Source organism: Garra rufa, chromosome 25 (genome assembly GCF_049309525.1).
Source record: "Garra rufa chromosome 25, GarRuf1.0, whole genome shotgun sequence".
Classification (NCBI taxonomy): domain Eukaryota; kingdom Metazoa; phylum Chordata; class Actinopteri; order Cypriniformes; family Cyprinidae; genus Garra; species Garra rufa.
Genome location: NC_133385.1, coordinates 21,459,461 through 21,482,840, shown reverse-complemented (window position 1 = coordinate 21,482,840; position 23,380 = coordinate 21,459,461). Strand labels below are relative to the sequence as shown.

The 23,380-nt window shown below is 36.2% G+C and overlaps 1 protein-coding gene across 2 annotated transcripts in view; it reads right to left on the bottom strand.

The window, feature by feature from the left end:
• LOC141302136 (GRAM domain-containing protein 4-like) overlaps nt 1-23,380 on the bottom strand; it is a 59,608-nt gene that overhangs the window by 5,681 nt on the left and 30,547 nt on the right. The window contains exons 3-18 of one of the 2 annotated variants that reach the window (XM_073832325.1): nt 19,495-19,615; nt 19,323-19,381; nt 17,471-17,606; nt 10,268-10,293; nt 9,903-9,994; nt 9,490-9,581; nt 8,940-8,988; nt 8,778-8,849; nt 8,626-8,669; nt 6,405-6,514; nt 6,168-6,322; nt 4,297-4,314; nt 976-1,126; nt 802-895; nt 540-630; nt 380-448 (exon numbers count right to left, since the gene is read on the bottom strand). In XM_073832325.1, coding sequence (XP_073688426.1) covers nt 380-448; nt 540-630; nt 802-895; nt 976-1,126; nt 4,297-4,314; nt 6,168-6,322; nt 6,405-6,514; nt 8,626-8,669; nt 8,778-8,849; nt 8,940-8,988; nt 9,490-9,581; nt 9,903-9,994; nt 10,268-10,293; nt 17,471-17,606; nt 19,323-19,381; nt 19,495-19,615 — 1,379 coding nt within the window. The remainder of the gene's footprint in view (nt 1-379; nt 449-539; nt 631-801; nt 896-975; nt 1,127-4,296; nt 4,315-6,167; nt 6,323-6,404; nt 6,515-8,625; nt 8,670-8,777; nt 8,850-8,939; nt 8,989-9,489; nt 9,582-9,902; nt 9,995-10,267; nt 10,294-17,470; nt 17,607-19,322; nt 19,382-19,494; nt 19,616-23,380) is intronic. The other variant, XM_073832326.1, reaches the window with a different exon arrangement.

Below are 23,380 nucleotides of genomic sequence, written 5' to 3'. Positions count from 1 at the left end.
AAACACAAAGCGTGCACAAACACAAGAGACGGGATTTATCGCATGAACCTCTCATGTGACTTTCCCCCATTAATTCTCAATTACCCCCCAAAAAAACTCACTGCGCGCTTTAGGGGGTCCGTTAAAACTCAATAGACTCAGCGTAGGAAAGAGAGACGTGGACTCCCGCAGTAACTTTACCTGCTAATGTCATTGTTATACAAGGTTTTATTTTTATTTTTAACAAGTCATTTATACACTTTTTTTTTTAAATGCTATATTTTGTAATATTAAAGTTGTTTTATTTTTGTACTACGAATTTGTCAATATTTTGAGGAGGCACTGCCTCCCATCCCTCCTCAGAGGAAACGCCCCTGATATATGATATATAGTGACTTACCTTTAAAGTGGATGGCGTTGTAATTGAGATTCCCATCCCAGATCCAGGCAATACTGACAACACTTTGTACTGTAAACAAGAGTAGAGAATCCAGTAAGATACTAAGCATTCAATAAAAATAAGTCAACAAACATTAAAAAAAAAAAAAAATCTGGCAGACCTTCTGAATATCCGTGATGTCTTGGAGCTTGATGACTTTATTTTTCTTCGAGGATGCTGCCCGGGAACTAGAGCTCTCGAAACACAGGTAACTAAGAACACAAAACACAAACTATTATCATGGGAGAATGCATTGTGTCTAACAATGCCTAACAATTAAGCATTTACTCCAAACAAGGGTTTGTAAGTATTGCCATTTAATGCAATGCCGCTGATTCTGAAAACAGCAAACAAAAAATGCAGGTGCATCTGAACATGCATACTTTTCTGTGACGTAAAGGACACCGTTGCGGATGTAGTCGGTTGGCATTTTTCTGTCTCTGTTGATCAAGCAACATCGCCATCCATTCTCACACACTGTGAAATCAAATCACACAGTTAAACAACAGCAAATATATTGAAAACTATTCAAAGGCCAGTGCAGTTGCTCTTCCCACCTGGCAGGGGGCGCTCATTCTCTGACAAATTGAAGACTTCATGAAAAGGCCCTCTTTTTGTGTTGTAGGCCCGTCCGCTTTCCTCCTCACGGCCGATCCCGCACGACATCCCGGCCGACTGATTCCCGCGTGCCACCGTCGGCTGGATCTGCTGTGAGGAACAAGCAAAACGATTGATTTAGGAGCAGAAAGTGCAAGTACAGCCCCAGAACTGCAAGATTCCTGTGTGCCGGTGAAGGATCAATACTATTTTTTAACGCCTAACCAGATAAAGAACAGAATTGATCCGAGATCAGCACTTGAGGCTTCAACAGCAGCACCCATGTGGGGGAAGCTTGTCAATCGTTATTAAACCAGTGTATGTTATTGAGCCAAGCAGCAGTGGTGACCTAGCAGAGTGAATGATGGTCGGTGGCTCAGCTGCATGTGGACTCCTGAGATCAGCTGGTGACAGATTCAGTTCTCTGGGTTGGATGCCAAACAGTAGCAAGGGATGCCTGGAGGGTGCTGAGGACCAGTGCAAAGCTCAAAGCCGGAGTTAAACAGCCACTTATCGTAGGTATCATCGCTCACCAACACATTACCAAGATATTAGTTTATTTATGTGTTAGACGTTTGGGGCTGAACAAGACAGATGTCATTTTGAGAAAGATTCATGGGCATTTCTTCAACTATGGGCACTTTGATGTCATAGGTATTGACTTTAAAAATGAACAGAAGAACTTTGTTATACACTAAAAGAATTTAAATTTAAAATTAATAATTCAAATTTAATTCACATTCAAATCTAGAAACTTTGCAATGCCATCAAGATTGATTTTTGCTATATTCTTTTTTATGAATAATTTTATTGTTTAAAAAAATATAATAATAAAAATAATACGTTATTATTTTATTATATTAAACAACATCAAACATTAAAAATAAAACAAACTAAACAATAAATAACAATACAGATTATAACAACTAATTAACCTAACAATTAATAAAGATGTTTATATTTTATTTAAATTTTTAAATTTAAATTGAATTGAATTTAAAATGAAATCCTTAATGCATTTATTCATCCATCATCATCATCAAAACGGATAATATCAAACACTAACAAAATATAAAACAAACTAAACAATCTTAACATAAAGATTCATATTTACAATTGTATAATTTAAAATGAAATAATATTATGAATATTATTATTAATTGTCAATTATTATTATATTAAAAATAACAAAAATAAAACAAAAATAAAAATAAATCTTACCAATTAATAACAAAGATTCACATTTTTACAATTTAAAAAAATCCTTAATTATTATTATTAAAACTGATAATATCAAACATTAACAAAAACTAAAAAACTAAATCATAGCATAATAAATAAAGATTTATATTTACATTTTTATCATTTAAAATGAAATCCTTAATACATTATTATTATTATTAAAATGGATAAAATCAAAACTAAACAATCTTAACAATTAATAACAGATTCATATTTACATTTTTATAATTTAAAATGAAATCCTTAATGCATTATTATTATTATTATTATTATTATTATTATTATTATTATATAAAAACTGATAACTAAAAATAAAACAAAACAATATTAACATATTAAATATTATTGTAAGAATAAATATTATTGAAACAATAAATAAATATTTACATGTTTGTAATTTAGGATTAATTATTAAAATAATAATAATAATAATAATAATAATAATAATAATAATAATAATAATATATTATTATTATATTAAAACTGATTACTAAAAATAAAACACTAAACAATCTTAGCATAACAATAAATATTATTGTAACAATAAATAAATTTACATGTTTGTAATTTAGGATTAATTATTAAAATAAATATATAATAATAATAATAATAATAATAATAATAATAATAATAAAGTATTATTATTATTAATATTAATATTATTATTATAATATTAAAACTAATAACAATGTTAAACCTTAACAAAAAATAAAAATAAATAGTCTTAACAATAAAGATTAATATTTACATTTGTATAATTTAAAATAAAACCCTTAATACATTATTATTATTATTATTAAAACTCATAAAAATGTCAAACATTTACAAAAATATACAAACTAAACAATCTTACCATAACAATAAAGCTTAATATTTACATTTGTATAATTTAAAATGAAATCCTTAATACATGATTATTTTTATTATAAAACTGATAACAATATTAAACATTAAAAAAAACAAATTAAATAAAATCCTTATTTTATTATCATTATGATTATTATTGATAAAAATACATAGACAAAGACTTGTCTTAATAACACTAAAATGACTCCTACTAATAATATAAAGAATTAAATAAAATGAAAAAAAAAAAAAATCTCCTGTTAACCATGTATGTCTACTTTGTTAGTAGACAAATTATATAAGCTACTGAAAGTGTTAAAAGCATATGTTATTTTCTAAAAGTCCACAAGACAAGTGGCCACAGTTGAAGAAACCCCCTCATATTTGCAGAAAACTATTCTTCATCGTGCACAGAGAGTACGTCTGCAAATACATCTGTAAAAGAAATGCTGACTAACTCGAGCCTATTCAAGGCCAGCGCTCAAACATGACAAAACCCCAGATCCAACATGACTTAAATACCATACTGAAAGTAAATGCACGCATATATTATTTAATTTCTAATATAATTCATCTGACCCCCACTTAGGCAACTGGAAACTACCTTAATTAAAAACAACACCGTGGCAACACCAGAAGAGCCAAGCTTTTCAGAGTTTCTAGCCACTTTCTCAAGACATTTATATAATCATGCGGGAAAAAAAAATGAAAGTTGTGTATGAATACAAAGATTTTCCTTCTAATGCTCAACAAATGTCTCCATAAAGTGACATTTGTATCTAAAATATTATAAAAGCTTGACTTCTCTGATGTAATCACAAAGCAGTGCTTTAAAATACTATTAGGCTTATTATACTACACTATACTACAGCAGAGAAACTCTCGAAAAATAAACCCCGCATGTCACACACACTCACACACAGAATATCTACACTATCATCCTGTCTGATGACGATGGATCAAAAACATCTTTATATTTTTCTTAACATTCCTGTTGACTTTTGGTGCAAATTAGTGAGAAGATGCATTATAAATCAACAGTTTTTGATCCAATCGCCAACAGACGTGTTTAGTGTCATATTGCATATTCCTGACAACACACACACACAGATATAAACACACATACGCAGGACCAGCCATTGGTGGCAAACACAGGCACTGTTGTCAAACCAAAGGCCACACTAGATCCCTACCTTTTCAAACCCAGACAGCTGAGAGAGGAAAAATAACAGAATAAACATGTGACAGACCATCACACAAACCAAAATCCTACCATTTATTAAGGAAAAAGGAGGAATAACATATCCTCTGTCGCCTGAATTTGTATTTAATAATCATGAAGACACCTTTAATGTCCTGATCTGTCCTCCATTTTGTTTACTCATTTTTTTTTTTTTTTAAATTTCATTGGTATTTCAGATTTGAGATGTTACTAATACTCTACTAATTGAAACTCGTTTCAACATAAACTCTTATACTAATATATGGTAACATATGTATTTTATTATGGTACAATATATTATTAAAAAGATAGTTCACCCAAAAATGAAAATTACCCTATGATTTACTCACCCTCAAGCCATCTCAGGTGTAATATTAAGTTATATTAAGGAGTTATATAAAAAAAAAAAAAAAGTGAAAGTGATGGGTGTTGAGATTTTAAAGTGCATCGATCCATCATAAAAACAACTCCACACCGCTTCAGGGGTTAATAAAGGTTTTCTGAAGCAAACTGATGTGTTTGTGTGAGAAAAATATCTATATTTAAAACACTCTCTCATGAATGCGCATATGACAGTTAATGGAAGCTAGAGATTACGGTTTATAAAGTTTTAAATATGGATATTGTTCTTACACAAACGCATCGATTCACTTCTGAAGACCTTTATAAACCCATGGAGCCATGCGGAGCACTTTTTATGATGGATGGATGCACTTTATTGGATTTCAAAATCCCAACAGCCATTCACTGCCATTATAAAGCTAGGAAGAGTCAGGACATTTTTTTAAAGGGGTCATCGGGTGCAAAACTAACTTTTACATGTTGTTTGAACATTAATGTGTGTTGGTAGTTTGTGAACACAACCACCCTACAATGATAAAAAAAAAATCCACCCCGCGGTATTTATTTAATCTTTAAAAGTAATATCCCCTTTTTAAAATCAGTTCATTCTTAGCTTCTTGTCATTGTGACGAAATGCATTTGATTGACATGAGCGCCTTACCTTAGACCCGCCCTCGGGTGCAGAGGAGCACTCTAATTGAGCGATTGAGGTGTTCTGTTGTTGGATGTCATAATGAACATAGCAGTAGTCATTTACTACCAACATCTGAGCCGCTGAAGATGCAGAGGTTTAACGTTACTTTTGTTTTTAAATAGAAAGCGCCAATCCCGATCTACATAAGCATCTATCTTTGCGCAAATTGTTCCTGATGCAACTTTACCCAAAGCAGAAGTAAGTATAAGGGGTTTTTTATGCATCTTTGCAAATGGCCTTTCTTAATAATGTGCTAAACGCGGCTAAATGCAGCTAAAGTAAACATAATCCCAGAGAGGGGCGGGGCAAGTAGATCTTGTGGCATTTAAAGGGGCCATGTCTTAAAATGAGCTGAAATTTTGCAGAGCTGATTTTGACAAGGTAAAAGGTTTTTTTTTTTTTTACACTACTATTGAGAATTTTTAATCAAAGTATATTAGAGACTTTTCATTAAGACCTTCATATGAAGAATCATATGAACTTGTGGAAAATGGGCATCCAATGACCCCTTTAATATAACTCCGATTGTGTTCGTTTGAAAGAAGAAAGTCATATTACACCTAGGACGGCTTGAAGGTCAGTAAATCATTGGGTAATTTTCTATTTTTGGGTGAACTGTCCCTTTAAAGCCATCTTGGCCAAGTCCAAGTCTTGGCTACTAACTACAAGAGGAAGTAATTTCTCATTTTCAGTCGTAACTGATGACTTCCTCTTCACAAGGAGACAAAAAGAGGAATCAGGATTAATATTTTACAAGCTTTTCGAAAGGGAACACTGAGACAGCACACGTGCACAGTTTCACTCACCCGTCTGCTCAGAGTGGCATTGTTACGCTCTTTGAGTTGAGGGTCTGTGGGTAAATTGGTCCATACAATGTAGGGTGTGTCATACTTGTCCCTCAGTTTGGGGCAGCTTTTGAAGATGAAGTCGATGATGAAGAATTTGATGCCGGCATAGACGCCTACAAAATAGTAAGAAAACTAGAGGTTTAGCCCAAAACAACAACAAAAACACATCGTTGCGCATCAAACTGAATTTCTTACCCATCATGAAGCCCACAAGTTTATATGGCAGCAAACAGGAAGCGATGAAGGCCACCCACAAACCAACATACAGTTTCTGTGTAATTTCAGGCTGCACCCACATGAACAAGCTGCAACGAAAACACTATTATATACAGTATACACATCAGGGCTCTACAGTGCGACTACTTCACTCTCATTTGTGCCTGAAAACTACTACGCGCGACTATGAAAAATATTCAGGAGCACCATGATCAGATCAGGATATTTGTGTTTGCGTTCAGGGGAGCTTCAAGGGTTGCTATGTGTTTTTGCAACGTTGTGTAATATATCACAGACATATCTCACGTTTCCTCACAAACAAAGGGTAGAGAGAGTGTAAATAAGTGATTGACTGTGCAGTGTAGAGAGCTTCGTAGATTGAGCTTTGTGAGATCGCGAATTAAGATTTTGATCATTTTAAGGGAGTTGGTAAATGAGATATTGATTTAATACAACAGTTAAATAAACAAGACGTTATTATTAAGTGCCTTACATTGACTATAACCATTGCCTGATTTTGATTTTGTCATCAAAAGTAGTCTGAAACAAGTCACAACTGAGCCGTTGCGCTTCTCCACTGAAACACAACGGTGTTTCGTTTATGAATGAACATGCGTTTTAAACGAATCTAGTGAAATGATTAAATTTCCCATTCATAAAGACAGTCACTTGCTTTATTCCTAAATGAACCAGCCGTTTGAACGAATCAAATGAATGATATGATCCAGTAATTAAATCAGTGTCTTGCCGTCACCTACTGGCAGATCTTTTCAGTTATTTCAATCATTTAACATTTCTGTATTTAAAATTTTATATCTAAAACATTAATCTCAACATGAATTTATGAATTTGATTGCACTCATGCCACCTCTGAGCCTCATTAAACATATATATAGGTAAAAACAAAAGGTAAAAACAAAATAGGAAGGCAAATTTTTATATCAGATTTTTGGATTGTTGTTTAGAAAATGTGCTCCTGCAATTTTGTCCGTGCTCTTAACAAGAAAAGTAAGCGTTGAGCCCTGCACATGTAAATATACATGTAATTAAACATCTTTTTAACAGGGCAGTGCTACTACAATCTTATCATGTCATGGTCATTTTAAATTTAGTAATTACATATACATAAACATTACAATCTATTTTACAATAGTACTTAAGTTAAAGGAATTAGTTTATTACAGAACAAAAAAGAAAATCCTGTTCTTGACTCACCCCCATGTAATTTAAGATGTACATGGCTTTCTTTCTTCAGTTGAAAAGAAATTAAGGGTTTTGAGGAAAACACTCCAGCAGGATTTTTCTCCATATAGTGGACTTCAGTAAAGATCAATGGGTTGAAGGTCCAAATTGCAGTTTCAATGCAGCTTCAAGGGCTCTACACGATCCCAGACGAAGAATAAGAGTCTTATCTAGCAAAACGATGTCATTTAAAAAAAAAAATTAATTCATATACTTTTTAAACCACAAACGCTCATCTTGCCCTAGCTCTGCATCCACGAATTCACGCATTACGTAATCATGTTGGAAAGGTTATGCGTGATGTAGGCAGAAGTACCGACCCAGTGTTTACAAAGCGAACGCGCAAAGAAAGTCAAACGTCCTTTACAAAAAAAAAAAAAAAAAAGGTAAAATAATGTAGGATGATTTTGAAGTTGGAGGAAAAAAGGAGATGGTGTTTCAATTTGGACCTTCAAAACATTAATCCCTATTGAAGTCCACTATATGGAGAAAAATCCTGGAATGTTTTCCTCGAAAAACCATATTTCTTTTCGGCTGAAGAAAGACAAACATCTTGGATGGCATGGGGTAAGGAAATTACCAGGAAATTTTTAATTATGGAATGAACTAATTTAACAACAGCGAAAATAAACTAAATATGAAAAAATAAATAAATAAATAAAATAAATAATAATAATAATAATAATAATAATAATAATAAATTTATTTTAAATCCTAATGTCAATTAAATAATTTAGACGAGGAAAAGACACTCTCGTTTAATTTTCTTTTTTTACGTGGAACTTTTAAACTTTAAATAATAAAAAACTGTAATAAAATAAAAACTGTTCTTTTTTTTTTTTTGTATTGTTTTTTTTTTAATCATCCCCCAAAAAATTAAAAGCAGAACTGAATGACGACTTAACCATCACACAGTCATACCACTTCTTCCCACAACTAAAATATCTAACATACTCACTTTTTAATCTTTTCCAATACGTCTGCCATCTTTCCAAATAGATTCTGTGAAAACACATCACCCGTGCGTCAACATCTTTATGTGTGAAGCAAAGCAAAAGGTGTTTGTATTACACTATTATCACAGCTAGAACAAGGCTACAAATTGCTCGCCTGTGCTTTCTGTGCAACATCCAAAACTAACTGGAACTTCTCAGAGACAGTAAGATCTTCCTTTGGAGGTTCCTAATAAAAAAAACAAGGCATTAAGGTTTTGAATCAAGCAAATTTTGACACATACTAATGTTAAAAATTTAAACTAAGGCTTATATTTACCACCGGTTCAGAAACCTCAGGCACAATGCTCCACTGTATCCTCCAACCTCTGAAAATTACAGACCACAACAGTTTTAGTTGTCAGTTTTATTTGTAACAATAGCCAAAAAGACATTGTATGGGTCAAAATTATTTAATTTTTGTTTTATGCCAAAAATCATTAAGATGTTAAGTTAAGATATGCATTGCTAAGAACTTGATTTGGACAACTTTAAAGGCGATTTTCTCAATATTTAGATTTTTTGCATCCTCAGATTCTAGATTTTCAGTAGTATGTAGCTGTATCCCATTAAAAAAAAAATGACCCTTATTACTGGTTTTGTGGTCCAGGGTCACACGTTCAAACTATAGGATTTAAATATAACATTTCATTTTTTTAAAAATGCAATAGTAAAACATATAAATTTAACACTTCTTTTAAAACTATTTAATAAATCATTTTATGCTAAATAACAACTGAGGGAACATATAATTGCAATGTCATTCAACCAGCACATGGTTTTGTGAACTAGTTGTGAATTGAACCAGTGATAGATTATGTTGGACGTACTTTGCTATGAGGTAATTCAAGGACAACCGCAGAATGGCTAAAAATAGAAACATGGGGATAACCCAGCCATGCCAGGCAGCATTCATATAGATCTGTGGAAAAGAAGAGAGGGAAGAAGACATTATGAAGGATGGCATGTTAAAACTATGCCAGGCACCATACAGTCGCTAGTCATCTATGTTTTTGCATTTTAAGATTATCCAACTTTTATCACACTGACCTAATATACTAATCATGTTAACCTGAGGTGGGGTTTTTGTGTATCTTGTGATCTAAAGATAACAATGAGCTTTGGCGACATGTTTTATTTGTTTCAATATGGTAGTAAAACAGGCACTTTAGACCGGGCGGCTACCTAAACATGATATACAGTAATGAATAGTGTTTGAGGGGTTTGTGTGGGTTGTGCTCACAATAAAGGCGATGGCTGACGTGTAGACAGAGTGCCAGCTGGATAAGGCAGAAAGGTTCCTCATGAAGTTAGTCACAGGCTTAGCACCCCGTTCTGAAAACACACACACACACACACACACACACACACACACACACACACACACACACACACACACACACACACACACACACACAGACACACAGACACACAGACACACAGACACACAGACACACACAGACAGACCAGAGGACAATCAGTTTTTATGCCAGGTGATGAGAATTAAAACACATGCTAATTGGAAATTAAATTGGGGTTGTAATCGGTTAAATTATGTAGTGCTATGGCTTGGAGGGGTTTTCTGGGATGCGGTATGAAAACACTCACTGAGTCGTCTCATATTTTCAGTTAATCTGCAAAGAGGAGAAAAGAAAATTAATTATTTAATGAGATCCGTTGGGAGGGTGAAATTATAAAACCAGAAATAGCATGAAAATTGAGACTCAATGCTGGGCTGACGACAGTAAAGACTTGAGGATGACATCTTAACCTTACAACACTAAAATATAAAGTATAAAAACATTTAACAAAAAATTCAGTTTGAAAAATGGATTTTATCACCACAGCATCAAAATTGCATCTGGGTCATTGCTATTGTGCAGCACATTTTTATACATCTGAATATCCTGGAAACATACGAAACAAAAAAAAAAAAAAGTCATCATAGTCTCCTTTTCATAAAATCACAGTTAGAAATCATTTTATATATTTAAATAAAATGTTTCCAAAACAAAACAGGCTTTGTTGTAAATATGTTTTAAATTTAAATTTTTGATGTAAAAACAGCTGAAGATATATAACATTAAAAACAAGTCTGATTTAAATTTAATTTTTTTAATTATTTAATTTGATTTATTTTTAGATAATATTTATACATTCACATGTACAAATTACAAAAAATATTTGTATTATTTTATTCTTATGGCTTTCATTTTTTGATGGAAAAACAGCTGAAAATATAACATTAAAAGCAAATATGTTTTAATTTACTTTACTTTTTGTTTCCTCTTATGCCTTTATTTTTGGAATAAAAACAGCTAAAAATAAATTAAAAAATTTAAATGTACATATTTTTTTCTTAAGTCTTTCAGTTTTGTGATGTAAAAAACAGCTGAAAATATATAACATTAAAAACAAATGTGTTTTAATTAAAAAATTGTAAAAACGTTGTTAAATTTGTAAAAACTTATTTTTCTAATGTATTTCTTGTTTTTGGAAAAACAGCTCAAATCTATAAAATTATAATGTTATATTATATTTTATCATTTTATAAACTAACATTTAAAACTTACATTTATTTTAAAGTTTTAAAAAAATGTTTTTTTTACTTTTCTTATGCCTTTCATTTTTTGATGGAAAACATCTGAAATATATAACATTTATATATATATATATATATATATATTTTTTTTTTTTTTCAAATTGTTTAATTCTTTGTGCATTTTTTGGATGGAAAAACAGCTAAAATATATTAAATTATAATATTATATGACAATATTAAATAATAATTACATTTATTTGACATTTTTTATTATTATTAATATAATAATTCTTATGCCTTTCAGTTTTTTTGATGGACTAATATTTTATTGTATAATGTTTATATAATTATATATAATTTATAATATAATTTATAATATATATATGTGATGCGGCAGTAGATGAATCGTGAGGCAAAGGATCCATGTGCAACAGTTTATTAAACTCAGACAGTTCAAACAGGCTTAGGTCAACACTGGCAATCAGATGTGGTGAAGGCAAATCCGTGAGAATAAACAAAGTCCATGCAAAGGGGTCGAGGCTGGCGGCGATCAGAAGCAATAGTCCGTAAAGCAGGCAGAGGTCGATAAATGGCAGGCAGATAAGGTTCACACACATCAATAACAGTCCCGTTGGCAGCAGTAAGACAGTCCGATAATAAACGCTCAGGATTGGGTACATAACCGGCAAAACTTCGCAAAGAATGAGCTGGCGAGGGCCGCTGAAATGGCCGCCAGAACGGAAGTGAACCGGAAGACCCGGAACAGGAAGTGAGCGTTCCCAGGTACGGGATTGTGGGAAATGCAGTCAATATTCGGGTGAGGGTTCCCGCTGGCGCGGGACAGAGGGAGCCACAGAGACCGCGTCTGTGACAGAGCCCCTCCCCTGCGAGTGCCTCCTGGCGCGAGGAGGTAACCGACGCCGAGGTCTACCCCTACCTCGGGGTCCTGGCCGATCTGGGTGGGTGGAGTGGAATTCTGCGGTGAGTGAAGGATCCAAGATGTCCTCGGCGGGCACCCAGGATCGCTCCTCGGGGCCATAGTCCTCCCAGTCGACCAAGTACTGTAGGTGACCGTTTCGGCGTCGGGAGTCTAGGATGATATTGACTCTGTAGACCTCCTCGCCATCGATGATCAGGGGAGCGGGTCTCTGCGGTGCGGTCTCGTCTAGGACCTCCGTCCCTTCTGGGCGGCCAGCGGGCTTTAACAGAGAAACATGAAAGGTGGGTGAGATACGGTATTCAGGGGGTAACTCAAGTCTGAATGACACTGGGGTGATTTGACGGAGAATTTTGAATGGACCCACGTACCTGGGACTTAATTTTTTGCAGGGTAGACGGAGGCGTAGATTCCTTGTAGACAACCAGACCCATTGCCCGGGTTCGTAGGGTGGATTGGGCCGGCGGTGGCGATCTGCCTGGACCTGGTTACGGCGTACTGCTCTTTGGAGATGGATGTGGGCCTGATTCCAAGTATCCTCGCTCTGCTGAAACCAGGAGTTGACTGCTGGAAGATCCGAGGGTTCCCCAGACCAGGGGAACAGAGGAGGTTGAAAGCCCAGTACACACTGGAAAGGGGTCATGTTAGTAGCTGGTTTCCTTATGGAATTTTGTGCGTACTCAGCCCAGAATAGGAATCGGCTCCAATCCTCCTGGTGGTTCTGACAGTATGAACGAAGGAAGCGAGTTAATTCCTGGTTTAAGCGTTCAACTTGCCCGTTGGATTCCGGATGATAACCTGACGTGAGGCTGATGTTAACACTCAGGAGGCGGAAGAAACTGGACCAGAGACGAGATGAGAATTGTGGACCCCTATCCGACACAATGTCCTCTGGCAAGCCGTAGAACCTGAAGACGGTGTTGCATAGAATCTCTGCCGTTTCCATGGCGGTGGGTAGTTTGGGAAGAGCGATGAAGCGACAACCTTTGGAGAATCTGTCAATCACGGAGAGGATGGTGGTGTTTCCCTGGGAGAGAGGCAAATCTGTGACGAAGTCAATAGCAATGTGAGACCAAGGACGCTTTGGGATGGGTAGAGGTTGTAGTAAGCCGGCAGGGAGCTGATGTGAGGATTTGGAGGTGTTGCAAGTGACACAGTTCTTTATGAAGGTTATAGTATCGGTGCGGAGAGTAGACCACCAAAACCGATTTTTGAGCAGCTGGATGGTAGCCTCTATCCCAGGGTGACCAGAGCTTGGGGCAGCGTGAACCTCAGAGAGAACTCGTGCTTGAAGATGGGCAGGAACATAGGTGAGGTGACTAGGGCATGCAGCGGGAGGTGGATCCTGAGTGTGTGCTTCATTGATCTCTGTCATGATGTCCCAAGCAATAGGGGCCACAATTACGGAAGACGGGAGGATGGACTCTGGTGGTTGGAGGGTGTGTTCGGGCTCGTGGATACGAGAGAGAGCGTCGGCCTTTGTGTTTTGTGAACCAGGACGGTAAGTGATTTCAAACTGGAACCTGGTGAAGAATAGAGACCATCGGGCCTGGCGATGGTTGAGTACCTTGGCGGTGCGAAGATACTCCAGATTCTTGTGATCCGTTAAGATGGTGAACGGATGTCTTGCTCCCTCCAGCCAGTGACGCCACTCCTCCAGAGCTAATTTGACGGCCAGAAGTTCCCTATTGCCCACATCGTAGTTTCTCTCAGCCGGACTCAGTTTGTGTGAAAAGAATGCGCAGGGGAATGTCTTAGGAGGTTGGTTGTGACGTTGGGAAAGTACTGCTCCTACTCCAGTGCTGGAGGCGTCCACCTCCAGGAGGAAGGGTAGCTGGGGGTCTGGATGTCGAAGGACGGGTGCTGTGGTAAACCGCTGACGGAGGTCCTGGAAAGCGTGTATAGCGTCGGGTAACCAGGTGAGACGAGTTTCCCCTTTCTTAATCATGGAAGTAAGTGGAGCTGCCACCGTACTGAAGTTTCGGATGAAGCGACGGTAGAAGTTTGAGAATCCTAAGAACCTCTGGAGTTCCTTGAGAGTCTTTGGGCGAGGCCAGTCACGGACAGCAGTCACTTTCCTGTCATCCATGGCGACACCCTCAGGACTGATTACATATCCCAGGAAAGTGATGCTCCTCTGGTGGAATTGACATTTCTCCTCCTTAGCATACAGCTGATGTTGGATGAGACGTTGGAGAACAGACCTGACGTGCTGTATGTGTTCCTGCAGGGTGTTGGAGAAGATGAGGATGTCGTCGATGTATACAATCACCCATCGGTTCAGCATCTCTCGGAAGACCTCATTGACGAATGCCTGGAAGTAAGAGGGACTGTTCGCCAGGCCGAAGGGCATAACCCGGTACTCATAGTGACCTGAGGTGGTAGAGAAGGCAGTTTTCCATTCGTCCCCCTCACGGATACGAATAAGGTTGTACGCTGAGCGTAGGTCCAGCTTAGTGTAGTATTTGGCTGAACGAAGTTGTTCGAGAGCCGGTGGGACGAGTGGTAGGGGGTAGCGGTACTTCACAGTAATGTCATTGAGAGAACGATAGTCAATACAAGGCCGTAATCCTCCTTCCTTTTTCTTAACGAAGAAGAAACCTGCCGAAGCTGGAGAAGTGGAGGGTCGAATGAATCCTTTGGCAAGCTCCTCCTGAATGTATTTCTCCATAGCCTCAGTCTCTGGTTGTGATAGGGGAAAGATGCGTCCGCGGGGTGGAGTTGCTCCAGGTTGGAGCTCAATGGCGCAGTCTCCCGGCCTGTGAGGTGGTAGTGTGGTGGCCCTGACGGTGCTGAAGGCCTCGAGAAGGTCGTGGTAGACTGTGGGAATAGTACTGCTAGATGAGACCACAGCAGGCTTGAGTGGATTCTGAGGCCCTGGAGGAATGCAGTGTTGATGACAATAGGAAGACCAGTGAGTGATGATTCCTCCTGCCCAGGAGATAGTGGGTTCATGGCGGTCCAGCCACGGGAAACCGAGGATGAGTGGTGCTTGGGGTGAGGAGATGACGAAGAAACGGATTACTTCCTGATGGCTGGGTTCCAGGCGGAGAGTGAGATCCTCGGTGATTTGATCAATCCGTCCGGAGCCTAGTGGTCTCCCGTCGAGGGCGGCCACTGACACAGGAGAGGCACAAGACAGAGTGGGTAAGTGATTGGACCTCACAAAGTTGGTATCAATGAAGTTACCGGCAGCCCCGGAGTCAATTAATGCGTGGGTACTGATAGATCTTTCCCCGAAACTGAGTACAACAGGAATCACACATCTGTTCAAACAAAGTCTGCGTGAACTCACCGAGGCAGGAGGACGTGGTGGTCGAGTGGGACATGTGGATCGAAGGTGTCCTGTCTGTCCACAATAGAGGCAAAGGTGATTTCGCATCCGTCGCTCCCGTTCCTCCAGTGTGATCCGAGTGGTGCCCAGCTGCATGGGTTCCGGACTGGCAGACGTGCTTGGTTGAAATGGTAGTTGAGTGGTAATGGGCCGGGAGGTTCTGCGTGCACGCATAACGTTGTCAATCCGAATGGATAGATCGATGTACTGGTTCAAACTCATTCCTTCGTCCCGACATGCTAACTCCACTTGCAAATCAGAATTCAGTCCCTTGCGGTAGTGGAGTTTAAGAGGACCATCGTTCCATCCACTCTGAGCCGCTAGTGTGCGAAAATCAAGTGCATAGTCCGCTGCGGTACGTCGGCCCTGACGTAATGCTACTATTTGCTCCCCGGCCTCACCACTCTCCGGAGTGGGTTGGAAAACCTCCTTGAAGCTTCGAAGGAATGTAGCAAATGTGGGGTAAGTAGATTGGCCCAGATCCCAAACAGCCGTGGCCCACTCCAACGCCCTGCCCGTGAGGAGTGAGCACACAAAGGCAATCTTGCTATCATCCGAAGCATACAAACTCGGTTGTTGATTGACAAAGAGAGTACATTGAAGCAGAAACCCCTTACATTTAGCTGCTGTACCGTCGAATTTCTCCGGGAAGGCGAGACGAGGGCTGGCTGTAACATGTGGGTTATCCATGGGTGGCATCGGGGGGTTAATCGGTGCAGCACTCGGAGGTACAACAGGTGATGACGCTGCTTGCATACCTCGAATCGCTTGAACCAGTTGTTCAGTCAGGGTGGTCAAGTGATCCAGTTGTTGTTGATGCCGCACTAGCATCGAAGCTTGCGAGGACATCTCCGATGCCATCTGGGAAGCTGTCGCTGGATCCGTGTTTGGCGAAGTTTTCTGTGATGCGGCAGTAGATGAATCGTGAGGCAAAGGATCCATGTGCAACAGTTTATTAAACTCAGACAGTTCAAACAGGCTTAGGTCAACACTGGCAATCAGATGTGGTGAAGGCAAATCCGTGAGAATAAACAAAGTCCATGCAAAGGGGTCGAGGCTGGCGGCGATCAGAAGCAATAGTCCGTAAAGCAGGCAGAGGTCGATAAATGGCAGGCAGATAAGGTTCACACACATCAATAACAGTCCCGTTGGCAGCAGTAAGACAGTCCGATAATAAACGCTCAGGATTGGGTACATAACCGGCAAAACTTCGCAAAGAATGAGCTGGCGAGGGCCGCTGAAATGGCCGCCAGAACGGAAGTGAACCGGAAGACCCGGAACAGGAAGTGAGCGTTCCCAGGTACGGGATTGTGGGAAATGCAGTCAATATTCGGGTGAGGGTTCCCGCTGGCGCGGGACAGAGGGAGCCACAGAGACCGCGTCTGTGACAATATATATATATATATATATATATATATATATATATATATATATATATTTATACATTTTAACTTAAAAATTAAATTTATAAATGTTTTTTTTCTTATGTCTTTAATTTTTTTATGGAAAAAGCTGAAAATATATAACATTATAATATTTTATTGTATTATATTATAAAATAAACGCATATACAAATGTAAATAATTGTGTAATAGTGCGTAAATAAGTTGTTTAAACCTTTTTAGTCTGACAGAGTATATTTGACCAGAGCTTGAGTCTGATTTCACCATAAAAATACAATGAAACAAACAACAAAAAAAACTACCTGAAAAACAAACATAATTTAATAATAAGTATACTATGTTAATTGATAAGGGTTTTGGTATATTTTAAAAGAGTATGAGTCTGTCCAGGGTTCATATTAATTAAGTCAGGTGTACCTTTTTCATAGACATACTGTACCTCCTTATAATAAAACACAAATGACAGAGTTCAAAAGGTAGAACATAACGGCGATGACCCATTCAGGGCTTGAATGGTTCTCTGTTCAACCTCCCTTCAAAACCTGTAAATTATTAATCTAAGCAAATCAAAGGAGGCTTTGTTTGGGCTGGTTACCTTTTAGCACTTAGTGGTTCCTCAGTCTCAACTGTATTCTCCTCAGGCTGAAAGCGGAAATCTTCGATATAAACACCAAAGCGCTCATAGAGCCATTTCCACAGCCGGGATCTTAACGTCTCCTTCTGTTTGTCTCCTATCAGTTCACAAACAGAGCAACATGTCAGTGATTCAAAATATGAGCATCTACTACCTAAAATGAAATCAGAAATGAAATGCGCATGATCACGAACGGTAATCCATGCACTGAGAATAAACAAACTGCTTACAAAAAAGACACTTCTAGTGTAGAAAGATTAGGTTTAAAGAATGGTGTCCAAATGAAAAGGAAAACTGGTTTGTCCTTTTTTGGGGATGTTTAACCCCTTAGTGTTCCAACATTCCACCCGAGGAACGTTTTGCATTGAGTTGTTTGACAGGAATGCTAAAGGGGTTAATTACAGATCAAATTAAATATGAATGCTGTCGACATAATAATAAAAGAATGAATTATGATACAACAAAATATCTGAAGCATGAATAAAAGCTAAAATCCTCTATCAATCAGCTGAAGTGATGGATAAACTATAATCATGTTCCTCAAATGAACTTCAGAATAAGGACACTGCTTCTCATTCACTAATAAAGTTTTTTTAACCACACAGTAAAAACTGCTACACAAAATTCTAGGCAGAACAGGTGCGTTTGCAATCCAATTTGTTCTTCTCGTTCTAATGTTGATGAATCCGGATTATTCTCAATGAGGGACTGTGTGTCCGCAGTTAGTAATTACATAACACACACCCAAACCATCTCTAGATGAGAACACACACAGCAAGAGTGAAGGTAAATGTGTCATTCGCAATACCAGATCAAACACAAACATATCTCATTTAGGTCTAGACTACATGTGATCATGTTTTGGACCACTCAATATTATGCCTTCATCAAAAAAGCTGCATTTTTATGCAATTACCATATAATGCATATTATTTTTGTTACTTAGAAATAGGACTTATTGTAGGGTCACTTAGTTATTAATTTTCTAATACACTTTACAGCAACCTGTCAAAATTAAAGTTTGGTTTAACTTGAAGAAACTGTGACAGGAAAGTACTACTACTACCAAAAAAAAGTAAATATATATTTAATAGAAAATCTAAAAATGTTGTATGTATATGTATATGTAAAAATAAAAACATAAAAAAAGCAGAATCCAGAAAAATTAAAATGAACAAACAAAATTTGAAAATAAGTAAATAAAACAGAATTTGGAAAAAAATAAAACTGATTTCATAGGGCCCTAGAACAAAAGAGATTGAAAAGGCTGTTGAAAAAACAACAACAAAAACATGAATAATGAATAAGCCTGTAGGAGTCAAAATGACAACAGACAAAAGTGAAAATGAAAAAATATTGCTTTTATAGATCAAAATTTCTATATTAATGTGTAAGCAAGCGAGTCTCTCAACTATAAATCTATCTGCTTGTAAAGTCTGACGTCACACGTCACCACTTCCGGGACCAAATGCTCTATCAGATGCCACAAGAAAACAACACGGTGCTAATATACACTCACAATGTGATTTAATACTACCTAAAACTTATAATCCTAACCTTTAACTCTAATCCTAGATAGCCAGACAATGAAAAATATAAATATAAATACAAATTTGTGTTTGGGATGCTGTGAGCATGGACACTGTAGTGTACATTGTAAGTTTTTAAATGTTTAGCGTAAATGTATAATATGAACAAACAGTGGTCATATATGAGGTATTCTCAAGTGAAACGAGTTGAGGCTAGGACCCGGAAACAGCATTTCTTCCGTCACGACTTAACAAGCGAACAGGAAGTATAAACTGAGCTTTACCTGTACCATTGACAGAAGTGACTTGTGGTTTTGGAGGTGGAGGTGGTGAATCTTCTAGTCTGGACCAAACACACATATTGTTTTACTTGCAGTATTAACAACAGATCTAAAACTGAACGTATGTTTTGTAGCAAAATGTAGTTGTGGGAAACTTCCACACCGCCTTTCATACCTGGATCGGAGAATTTCATTCATTTTCTGCTCGAGATCAACTCTTTTCAATTTCTCCTTCTCCAGCTCCTGCTTCAGTGTCTCGACATTTGTTTCCTCTCTGAGCTTCCTCAACTCTTCCTCTGTGAGCAATACAAAGAAAAACAGTTTGTTTGAATGCGTGATTGAAAGAATGAGTAGACTGCTGTTGACTTCAGGAAACACAATGGAAGTCACACATAAATCAGCAGTGGTGTGGTTTTGCTGAAAACGTTCAGCACGCTTGAGGTTTCTTTAGCGACAGACATCAGATACACAAGTAAAAGAAAGACGAGTCAGCTGATTGCTGTTGCAAAATAAACCCTGACAGTATCAAGATCTTGCATTACCCTCTTCAGGTTATTTTGCAATAATAACTGGCTAAATGTACTTCATATTGCTTATTTGCCTCCGCATATAAACAAACAAAAAAACAAACATGACTTATTGATTTAATATGTATGAAATGAGAAACCGCAGAATGATAAAAGCACCAATATACAAAATTATCTGACATCATGATGATGCCACTGACCAATCAGAATCAATTACTTCTGTAATAAGAGTTGCGTAATAACACAAATATGATCATATCATTTTCTAAATATAACAGGCATTCATGAAGATACAATAGTGTATAATGAGCAGATTTTCGACATATTTTCTGTGCCAGATGTGGGGAAAATGTATGGGAACATATACTAATGGTAAAATGTAAAAAGAAACAAAGAAACAAACAAAAACAAAAACAAGAGCCAACAAAATGAATCAACAAAATAAATAAATAAATAACCTCTCACAAACTCACAACAAAATAAATGAAAAACAAAATCAACACAAACAGAAAAACAAAAACAGCAGAAACAATGAATCAAACAATCAAAATACATAAATAGAAAATAACCATCAACCTCAAATATAAATAAAGAACAAAAACACAAACGAAAGAAACAAAAACAAACAAACAAACAAAAAAATCAACATACAAAACAAAAAAATTGCAAAAACTAAAGAAAAAAAAAAAAACAAGAAACAAAACAAAAATCATCAAAACAACAAAAACAAAAGGGTCCGTGTACTTTTTCGTTCATTCATTATTCTATTTTGGAATGAAAGATGAAATTTAAAAAAGGGTGCAGCTTGGTTTTTTGTTTAAAAGAAAAAAAAGCAGAAATGGCTGTATTTTGTTTTCCAAGTGTATTGTTGTCATCAAATAATAGTATTAGAAAATTGGACGCATTTCCGATCGTTTTTTAATTTGTAATATTTATTTGTACATTTATTGTATTGCATTTGACTGATCCTATCTTTACCCGGAAGTAAATTACACCGTCATGCGGGTATCAGTGATGCGCTGGTTGATCCGAAATGAGCGAGAAGTAGGGATGGGCATATCGATCCTAAAGTATCGATATATCGATACTGATGCGAGATTAAAAATATCGATACTAAGGTGTGTTTTATTTACCAGTGATTTTGTTTATTTAACAAAAAGCAAGGCGTACAATGTGCATTGAATTGGACGTATAACCTATAGGGAATAACTGTGCACGATATAACAATTTTCCTACTCATCTGAACGCATGCAAATGTTGCAAGACAGAATCTATCAATCACAGAGAGCATTCACTCACAGTGCATTCATATAGGGCTGCATTCCAAAACTATCATAAGAAAGCATTGATGCTTTTGGGAATGGCAGCCCAGAACAATGCATATCAGAGGACAGAAAATAAAAACATTTTTGAGCTATTTCACAATAAACAAACTGAAATTGTAGCCTACGTAATTTGTGCAATTATATTTCTTTAAATTAACACTTAAACTTCGTTGATCATGTTTTGTAGTAATGTTAATATAAATTATACACTGTCAGAATAAAAATGTTGTATTTTATGTGTGCAACAGCCTGTCACTGGCAGCCCCTTATGAAAGTATTTTCAGTTATAGGTTTTTCAGTTACCAATACAGTAAACATATTTTAACCATGTGTAAAAAATAAAAGTTAATTAGTTGCAATTAATTGGCATATTTAATGTTAAAATGCATTTCAAATATAAAGTTAAGGGTATAATTACATATTTTACTCTTATTAATTTAATAAATGTAATAATTTAAAAGTTTAGAAGTATCGTATCGGTATCGATATTGATGACACTGGCCTTAAAAGTATCAGTATCGTATCGAAAACAAAATAAGTGGTATCGCCCACCTCCTAGCGAGAAGGGTCTGGCTGCAGACCGTGGATGCGAGTGGAGCTCCACTCAAGAACGGAAATACGTCACCTCCACTTCCGACGTATGTTATGCCATATTGGTCCGGGCATGATGCGGTCGCCTTGATGGTACGGGCAAAATTTTAAGACATTGCATTTTTAAAACTTATTGTTTAATCTTTCGTTTTGTATTATTTATAGTTACATATACATGTTCGTGATATTTACATTTTCTGTACATTTTATCATTAAAACGTTTACCGAGGCAAATTATATGTGTATATAATTATATATTTTAGAAAGTAAACAGTAGATCTTTTTTTTATTGCACAATTAAATATTACAATAATGATGAAATCACAATAAACCAATGGCTAAATGAAAAAAAAAAAATTTTTATATTTATACCTTTCAATTTAAGACAGAGATCAACATTTGGATTTTTATCTATATCATTTACTAATAATTTTCTAAGTTCTGAGGGAATGGCATTAATTACCATTACATACTCTTTTACAGGTATATGAAATGATTTTTTTAAGAACTCTGCATAGGTAAGCACACGACCATTAGAATTCAACAGTTTTGAAACCAACCAAACATTTTATCTAAACCAATTAACTAAAAAAAGAGATTTATTTTGGTGTGTAATGTATGTATTATTCCAAATTAAGCACTTGTGAGGGGAAAAATTATGTTTGTATATCATTATCCATGAGAATAATGCCTATCTGTGAAAATTGGAAAGTTTTATGGGAAGCTTGCTAATATTAAAGTTACAATTAAGGAGAAATTCAATACCACCTACTTTTTCAAACATAATATTAGGGATATGATACCATAATTTATCTTTTGAATGAACAATTTTGTATCCACTTAATTTTAGAAATAGTGTTAGATATTTCAAAATCAAGTACATTTAGCCCACCTTGATTAAGTGGATTACAAAGTATTTTTTAATTCAAATAATGATGTGTATTTTTCCAAATAAAATTATTTATGCATTTATTTATATCAATAATACATTTTGGAGTGTCTATAACCATTGCGGTGTAACAAACAAAGGACAGCATCACATACAGTTATGAGCTTCACAGAACAACAATATATTACACATATTGAAGAGAAAAAGACACCTCAAAGATGTACAACTGACTCAAGAATTTTAAACGTTTTAAAAGCTTTTGAGTTCAATGGTTTGGACACATTCTTAAAAGAGGCAAAAGACTTTAAATCAGTAAAAACAGTAAATAAAACAGTAGATCTATAATATCACTGGACATTAAATGAGAAGTTATTTTATTAAAAAAATCTTAATCACAATTTGTATTATAAACAAAATAACAATATGTACATATCACAGTAAAATAATGTTTTCCATCCATTGAAATTTCACAAGTAGTTTGGTTATGATATGATAACCTCGTTGTAACTCGCTATTGTAGCGATGCTAAATTAATATGCTACAATAAAAAATAAAATAAAGTGCGCAACGCCATTTTCATTTTAGTGGAGGTCGCCCAGAAGCTCCTAGATAATTTATACTCATTTTTGCTGTTAGAATGAGACCCTCACCCTTCTTTTATTTGTTTCATTGTCTTTTGCTTTTTTTTTTTTCAAAAAAAATGTATCAACACTAGCAATATGTATTATG